Source organism: Gobius niger (genome assembly GCF_951799975.1).
Source record: "Gobius niger genome assembly, chromosome: 18".
Classification (NCBI taxonomy): domain Eukaryota; kingdom Metazoa; phylum Chordata; class Actinopteri; order Gobiiformes; family Gobiidae; genus Gobius; species Gobius niger.
This window is the reverse complement of record NC_136869.1, coordinates 22,998,581-23,007,682: the sequence shown is the minus strand read 5'-3', so window position 1 is coordinate 23,007,682 and position 9,102 is coordinate 22,998,581. Positions and strand designations below refer to the sequence as shown.

At 42.4% G+C, this 9,102-nt stretch overlaps 1 protein-coding gene across 1 annotated transcript; it reads right to left on the bottom strand.

Moving 5' to 3' along the window:
* Positions 1 to 2,287: 2,287 nt before the first annotated feature.
* LOC306977594 (apolipoprotein D-like) lies at positions 2,288 to 5,873 on the bottom strand (the record flags this gene model as incomplete). The annotated part of the gene is made up of 3 exons (XM_079575988.1): positions 2,288 to 2,584; positions 2,670 to 2,755; positions 5,758 to 5,873. The coding sequence occupies 3 exons, from the start codon at positions 5,871 to 5,873 to the stop codon at positions 2,346 to 2,348; spliced, it is 441 nt and encodes a 146-aa protein (XP_079432114.1). The 3' UTR covers positions 2,288 to 2,345.
* Between the last annotated feature and the right edge of the window lie 3,229 nt (positions 5,874 to 9,102).

The window sequence follows — 9,102 nt, the reverse complement described above, 5'->3', positions numbered from 1 at the left end:
TGCCCCCTGCCTAATCTCGGCTCGCCCACAGCAGTGACATTATGCCCGTGTTGTACTAAGGGGAACTATATTACAAGGCGCAATAAAACCCTTCGACTTTACTGCACAGACGTCGAAGTGCTCCTAAGGTGTTATTACGCCTTATAATATAGAACTACCTCTTTTTATATCTCAGTATGTAAAAACGGTGGCCTGTTCCTTTAAAGAGGGGGTATTATGCTTTCTTCAATCACATAGCATCAGTCTATATCACACTACAATGATGACGAAACCTTCTGTTGGTCTGTAAATGCAGTAAATTAGAATAACTGCCTTGTATAAAATTGCTCTCTCAAAATGGCTGTAGTGAATGTCTTGAAATAGGCCTCTGTCTCTTTAAGAACCTCTGACTCTTTCTGACACGCCCCCTCCACACGCTGTCTGTGGCATCAGTGGGGAGGGGGTTCTGCTGAGGAGCAGTGGTTGGTTACTCGGCTGGTGACGAAAGCTCGGAGGCGTGTCCAGGAGGTGGGGGCGTTCCTAGGAGGACTCAGGCAAACCTATCCCTAAAATGGCCGCCATCAGAGTTTTTACAGATGACTCAAAAATACGTGAATGTGCCAAGGCAACACTTCAGGCATGTTTTTAATGAGGGAATGACATAACATGATGTAAAGCTTGAAAAAGTCAATTTTGCATAATACCCCCCCTTTAACATCTAAACCCACATCTACACGAGCACACGTTCTCCAGTTATCATCCAAGTATTATCCAAATCTAAAAACTTCCTGAAGAAAGCGTCAATATAGCAACGAAAATGAGACGTAAACAAGGATGAAACTTGACAAGAACGTGCAAAAGCAACAACAAAGTTACAAAATCACAACAGAAAATACCATAGAAAAGTTACAAAAACGTGACAAAAAAGCGATAGCGAAGTCGCAAAAAAGTGATTTGTAGATTTGGGTAAAGCCGAACTGGAGAAAAGGTTAATATTGCAGGAAGCAATGTGATATTGCCATAAACTCACCGTCTCATTGGTTAAAGAAATTAAGGAAAATTGACGCAGCAATGGATGAGTCGGTAAAGAGCAAGAACAGATGATCATTTTTTTAATTGTACTTTATTAGTTGTACAAAGTAAAATGATATTGAGCAAACTGACATAAAGATCAAATAAGTATTCATAATCTTCTTATACATTTCTGATTTACATATGTTACATTTGTATTTTGCGATTTTCCCAAAAGAAAGAAGTGCAAACGAGTTTTCAAAATAATTACAATCAAGAACAACCTATAGATTAATATTGTATTTCTGTAAAGCACGTCAATTGATCTAAAACAAAATATCAAGTAGCTTCACCCCCTCTTCATTCTCCGCTTCGCTGCTGAGCTGTTTCGAAAAAAGAGTGAAGAAACAAATGGTTTCTTTGCGGATATGTGGCTGAGGTATTTTTACTCCGTGATGAAAGGGTGAAGCTTCGCGAGGAAAGCATGAAAGACGAAAGTAAAGGAGCTGTCGCTGTGATGCTAATCATAGCCACTGGAGAAGATTTTCAAATCACAACACAAAACACAACTCCAGGTCTGTTTTTGACGAGAGGACAACTTTGTAACATGGTCAAACGAATAAGCTCTAAATGTCGATTTTGCAAAATACCCGTCTCTCTTAAAGCAGTACTAAGTAACTTGTTTACCTTAATAAATCCTTTTCGTAGTCCCTGTGGGGGTAATACAAGTGTTTATGGGATGATTGGAGGGTCTTTCATCGCCCCCTGGTGTCTCTGGCCAGAAAACCATGTTTGCAAGCAATACACACTAATGGAATCACGAAGAAGAAGCTAGCATGCTAACGGGCAAAGCTAACTGCGGGCTAGCGTCACTTTAAACAGTATTTACTGCCAAGTTTGAGTGAAAAAAAATATTTCCATTGTATAATTGGATGCACAGTAACCCTCTCTCCCTTCGCCTTTCCTGTCGGCGTAGTATTTACTCTCCAAGACAATTAATAAGTTAAAAAATTGTAACTTGCTACTACACCTGCAGTTGCGCTTATGGCCTCTAGGGGGAAGAGTTACTTAGTACTGCTTTAATGCAGTTTATTTGCAGTTTAATTGAACTGAGTCTTGATCCATGCCAGGTCCAAATGACTGAAGACTAGTGTCATCCGCCAGGGAGGAAGCTGAACTCTGCTGCCCCCTATTGCTCGGTATTGTGTTTTTGATTACGATGTCATTTTGATTCTCTGTTTGCTACAATCTGCACTTTTCTCCTCCATCAATAATCAATCACAGAATCACCATCAATATATAACTGCATTCTCACACCAAGGGCTAATGTGTCCTGGCACCACCTCTCCGAAACCTCACATGGTGTCGTCCAGGCATCCCGTTTGGTTGGTCGGGATCATCTCGCACTTCTTGACTCCCGCCCGCTCCAGTACTTCGTAAGCGTTCCTCATGGTCTCTTCGGGCAGAGTGCGGTTCCGTGCCAAGATCCAGGCGTAGTCCATGTGGGCCATGCGGAGGAAGTCGGTGCAGGAGTACACCACCGACACGTTGGTGTAGTCTGTGTGGAGCACCCAGTACGAGCCCGTGGGAGCCGCTGGGGGAGAAGAGACGGAATGCATAAGGTTTTTCTGAGGAAGTCGGCTTTCGTTTAGGATCTGGGGAACTTGGCTTTACTTTACCGAAAGAGAAGCTGACCCCGAGTTGGGCTGGCACCCTCCTATCTGGAATGGTCGCAGTGCCTATTATGCTGATCCCACACTCCTCCCTGCCGCACAGACAGCAAAATGTTTCAGACACAAATCGTGAAAACAGGAACTTTCAATAAATGTTTAGTGTCGTGTATATGGTCGTCTATAAAAAAAATGGATGATGTTTCTAATGGAAACAGCGTCAAACTGAACCTGAATTCAATCACAAAGCTGCAAACTGTACACGTGTCCTGCCTGTCTCTCTTTTTCACTGTCAAAGAGAGGCAACAGGAATTACTAAAACTACGAGTTACCGTACAAAAGGCAAGGCAACTTTATTTATACAGCACACAGGCAACCTAATGCACCAAAATGCAGCGACACTATCACTTTCAGCTCCAAAGTTATGTCCGAAAGTTTAGCGACGTTGTACAAGGCAGAGCACAGATGGGAGCCACACCCGGAAACTTTTGCTTAGCCATGCCCCCTTTTGGGGAAATCAAGAGTTTAAAAATTGCATTGGTGTGTACGTGGGAACAGGGATCAAATAATCCAAACCAGTGGCAGAATGGCCACTTGTAACAGAGATTCACGACGACAATGACGCTAGGGGCCGCAATTGCTGCAGTACCTCCATATAGGGGCGGCAGAACAAGCTAGTTTTACATTGCATAGCACTGGACTTTTGACACGTCCTAAACAACTGTAAACCTGCTGCCTACTTTTTAAAACTTTCTACAGCGAGATGTTGCTCCTGTGATAACGCTGGGTTAGGCACATTAAAGGGTCCAGAATTTTTTTTGAAATGTTGTGCTAATAAGGGCCGGACTGTTAGCATTGGAGCTGCACGGCTATGACCGAACTACACGTCACGCAAGGGCGGAGTCTACAGTGAAGATCCCGCCCTTATTCCCTTTTTAGGAACATGTCTCATCAGAGGGGAGGAGGAGTCTGTAAATCCGCCATGATTTCCCCCTCGAATGTGGTCATTGTGGTAAACGGGAGAAGTGAGGAATGACGGTCTGTTAATAATATGTCTATGATCAGAACAACAGGAAAATGGCCGTTCTTGATTACGGACTCATCAACTCACCGGCATAAGACGATTGGAAGATTTTTCATTTTTTGTGGTAGAGGATATACTGTAAGCTAGTTTATCGAATGCCACTGTCAGGACTCATTACTGAGGAAACAGCTCCACATTGTGACCGTGTATTAAGCACTCTGTGACGTCTTTAATCGGTACATATTCAGGCTTATTAAACTTTCTCAGCGTTAGGCCTAATTAATGATTCTCTGGGTTTTAAACGCACATTAACATTAGCATTAGCAGCTAGTAGGTTAGCTGACTAAAAGCTGAAGCTGTCATGGCATTATGAAGCAACCGCGGAAAAAGTCACACAACCAAATGCCACTGACAAGTCCTGATCACAGTGGGTTTAGCTCAGGGGTGTCCAAACTTTTTTCATGGGGGGCCGCTAATTGAAGCGTACACGGGGTGAAGGGCCGTAGATCGGTAGTTAGTGCCCCAAAACCTTCGACTAGCAGAGGTTTAAATTGTGCCCCATACCTCTATTTAAGCTTAAAACCTCATGCCAGCTCTGTCTCACAATAAAATGTTAGTTGTTAGGCTAGAATTGTATAGAATTATTACATTTCAAATAAAAAGGTCCATCTCTGGTGATGTGTACCGATACAGCAAGAGGCCGAGGGCCACCATAAATTGGTCTGAGGGCCGCATTTGGCCCCCGGGCCGCACTTTGGACACCCCTGGTTTAGCTGCTCAGTTTAAAGGAATAGGCCACCGTTTTTACATACTGAGATATGTTCTTACCTTAGCTTTGACGAGTTCTTTAGGACCTGTCTGGTCTTCCCCCGTGCCTTCAGTCACGTAAACACAGCGCAGACGGCGTTAGCATTTAGCCTCTCCCTCTCTCCTCTATAGCTCCAAAACTGGTCAAGATAGAAGCTACCAAGCTCTTCCACGTTTTCCCTATTTAAATATGGTTACGTGAAGTGTTACACTACAAAGTATAGTTACACAAAACTAAACAATGTGGATTTTCTAAGTGGATGTCCAGGACTCTGTGGAGGAGGTGAGGGACAGGAGGGTGCTAGCCAAGCTCACCTCCATCATGGACAATACCTCCCACCCACTGCACGGGACTGTAGAAGAGCTGTGCAGCTCTCTCAGTGGCAGACTGAGACACCCTCAGTGCAGGACGGAGCGCTACCGCAAAGCCTTCATCCCCACTGCTGTCAGACTGTACAATAAGACTGTGAAGTAACGCCGACTGTAACAAGTAAATTTCTCCTTTGTGAGATCAATAAAGGTTTATCTTATCTTATCTTATCTAAAAGGGGGAACTATAATACCAGGAGTAGTTTGGCATCCGCACAGTAAAGTGAAGATGACTGCGCAGTAAAGTGAAGATTACTGCGCGGATTTCGAACTACTCCTGGTATTATTACGCCTTACAATATAGTTCCCCCTTTTATCCGCTTAGAAAATCCACATTGTTTAATTATGTGTAATTATACTTTGTAGTGGAACACTTCACGTAACCATATTTAAATAGGGAAAACGTGGAAGAGCTTGGTAGCTTCTATCTTGACCTGTTTTGGAGCTATAGTGGAGAGAGGGAGAGGCTAAATGCTAACGCCGTCTGTGCTGTGTTTACGTGACTGAAGGCACGGGTGAAGATCAGACAGGTCCTAAAGAACTCGTCAAAGCTCAGGTAAGAACATATCTCAGTATGTAAAAACGGTGGCCTATTCCTTTAAACATGTTAACCGTCTTCTCTGTAAATGATCTGGAGCAAGTAAATTAAAAGTTCTCAGATTTCAATAGAGAGGTGGCCTTTTGACACCACTGATGTGACGTAGATGTTGCTCCATGTTTAAAAATGTAAAGCACAATTGGGCGCTCCTCCCTATGCCCTTGAATATCTAAAATTTGATCCTCCTGCAAAATCTGTTGAAAAAAAATGACTACATATTATCACTACATAACCTCGTCCCATTGACACACACGTACAGCACAACACCAGGGTACTGTGTAATAATCCAAAAGTCTTACTGCTGCTTGTTGAGCACCTCGATGGTCCCGTCGTCTCTCTTTTTGTAGTTGGCCTCGATGCACTTCCCTCGTTCGAAGCTTGCCGGGAGTTTGGTAATCTCATACCAGCGGCCCATGTACTGTCGAAGGTCACACACCTGTCAGCTCTGCGCTCCTTTCAAATGAGCGCCATCCATCCGCCATGTGTCCTTTTGCACTTACCTGATCCAGGTCGAAATCCGGCTGCACATCAACATCGGGGCAGCGGCCACAGCGGATGGTCTGAGCCGACACCAGGGGCGCCGCGAGCAGGAGGAGGAGCAGCCAGGACATGACTGCGGGACAAGATCACATTCGTCATATTTCTAGGCTTCACAAGCTTTTATCCCCGGGTTTTTCTTGTGCTTTCGCATACTTTTTGTTTTTTTTTCGTGTTTTTGACCCCTTTTTTTGGTTGCTTTTTTTAATCACTTTTTCCGTCGCTTTATTGTCATGTTTTCATCATGTTTTGTTGCTCTTGTCACTCGTGTCACTTTTTTGTTGTGTTATTGTTGCTTTTCTGGCATGCCTTTTGTCACTTTTTTGTTGCTTCTTTGTGGCTTTTTCATCCCTTTTATCGCTGCTTTTTTGTCGCCTTCTCCACAAGTTTTTTATTTTATCACTTTTTTGACACGGAAAATATATGTTATTTGGTGTTTAGTTACTTAAAGAGACTAGTTGGACTTTACTGCTAAAATTATGTATTTTCGTCCCCTTTCATTCTCCAGCCATGTCCTAATGTGTAGAATGAGCCCAGACCCGTTCACCACAACTGCCTCTAAAATCCTGCACTGTCACTCAAAAAGTTGTTACTTCACGTCCTAAGCTCCGTCATGCACGAGCTTAAAGAAACAGGCCACCGTTTTTCCATACTGAGATATGTTCTTACCTGAGCTTAGACGAGTTGATACGTATCTGTCTGGTCTTTGTGTGTGCCCTCAGTCACGCAAAACGACTAAAGCTGTTGTTAACATTTGGCCATGTATTCCTATAGCCCCAAACGAGCTCTTCCACGGGCACAAAGACCAGACAGGTACATATCAACTTTTTTCAGTACCATAGTGGCATCGTTTAACTGTTCCACAAACAAGTCCACAATGCCTTGTTGGAATTCTGCCCAAAATACACTAAAGCTGGAATCCTGGATCTCACTCTCTGCTTTGAAACAAAGGCTCCAAAACATTTTTAACGACTCGTGTAAATGTTTCCCTAAAGACTGACTTTAAATTCCTTGTATACAGTATAAGTGTCGACTGTATTTGTTCCCTGCCCCTTTCAGTGCACTTCAAGCACTTTCAGGCCAACAATGTGAAAAAGGAATTTGTTCTCAATGTTTTGCCTGATGAAATAATAAAAACCAGAACCCAACGAGGACTTGACAAAAGAAATCTGGGTCTATTGTTCTGTTTGCTGTTATTTGTTATTTACACAGAATCTTGTGTAATCGTAAATTTGTTCTGCTCTGAACATTCCTTCAGTCGCTCCACCTGTTTGTCTGCTTTTCATTCAGTCGAGTGGCTGCTTTTGTTCGCAGCAACAATAACATGTTGAATAAGCCCTTGAATAATAATCTTACATACTAGCCGTATATTGTTAATATCGTGTTTTATTTACAGATATCTTCAAAACTACAATGCAATTCTGAGATAGTTTTCACAACTATCTAAATAATGGAATACACTGATATAAATCCACATACTCGCATAAAATCCCATGTAAAACCACAAAAGGCAAACGATAATCTCCATATTACCATCATGATCAGACACACACAAAGCCTACACACGATTCCCAATTCTCCACAAAGTTTGAGCTGAAAATGAGCAGTCCTGACTTACCTCAGCCGCCGGTGACACGTGAGTTGTTGAAGTAACAGGTGCAGCGCTGCTTTGTGTGAAAACACCGCCGGGAGAGACAAACCCGCCCACAGACACAGAGGAGCGGAGTGTAGGATCCCATGGAGGCCGGCGCCCAGCGTCATCAAAGGACAAGGCGTCCCGAGCAGCTCCATGAGAGGCTCTACTGCAGTCATCCAGGGAGAGGTGGAGCAATGAGGCCAGATATCCATCAAAACAGAGGTCATTTGCTGTAATGTGCCTCAAAGAAAGAAAACTGCCCCAAAATGGAATGTTGAAGGGGGAAAAGTTTAGATGGCAACACACAAGGAGTCATACAACCTGGTATTGAAGACAAGTTAAAGGCAGCAAGTTTTTAAACATTTCAATAGACATGACCAGGGTTGTAAAATTCAGCACATTGTCAGTGTTGGAAACTTCACGTGGGAATTACATATTTAAACTGCAGCAGAAGAATCTGGTCTGACCGTTACACAGTGAAGTATCTATCACAGCAGAGGAAAAGTTTCAAAGAAATCCTCTCCGTCGAGTCCGAGCATCAGGGTTTGAAGAGAAGCTTTAGGTTGTGGCCGATACAAAGACGAGCTCTTGGAAATGGAACAGACTCATTCCATGTTTGTATCAATCTTGCATATGTTCATCACATGTGTGCAGTGTTACAATATTATGTTGTTTCAAAAGTCTATACTGTTCTACTTAATGCTGCTCTGTGTTAGGCACAGGCCCCGCCCACTCCTCGCACAGTATGGGTCAGCCTTTGTCATGATCTGAGTCAGACACTGGTGAATTTAACCAACAGTGTCATAGAACAAATTATAAAACTTTGCTGTTTGTCCCACCGCCCATTAGAAGAAGCAGAATGTTAGGAAAGTGTTTTGTTTTGACAAAATGATCCTCACACTTCTTCTTAACCTCTTAACTCCCGCCTGAACCGAGAGGATCTTTTTTCCTCACGTCATCAGATTTTTTTTTCCATCATTTTTTTGTTGGGCATTCAACTAATTGTTGTAACTTATTTGTCATTTTTTTGTCACATTTTTGCCATTTTTTCGTCAATTTTTATCACATTTTTGTCAAATTTTTGTCATTTTTTGTCAAATTTTTATCACGTTTTTTCACATTTTGGTCATTTTTTTGGTCAATTTTTTATCAAATTTTTGTAATTTTTTTTGTTACATTTTGGTCATTTTTTGGTCACATTTTTTGTCAAAATTTTCATCAATTTTTCGTCACTTTTTTGCCAATGTTTTCTCATTTTTTTGTCACATTTCCATCATAGTTTTCGTCTCAGTTTTGTTGCTATTTTCACAGCTTTTTTCCAGAAGCTTTTGGACTGGGGTAAAGCCAAACTGGAGAAAATGTGCTTGGTTCAGGTGGGAGTTAAGGGGTTAAACATCATTAATCGGTAACTAAACGTTTGACAGTTTTTAATTATGAAAATGTCCCCAAATTTTGAAGCTCAGTTCCCATT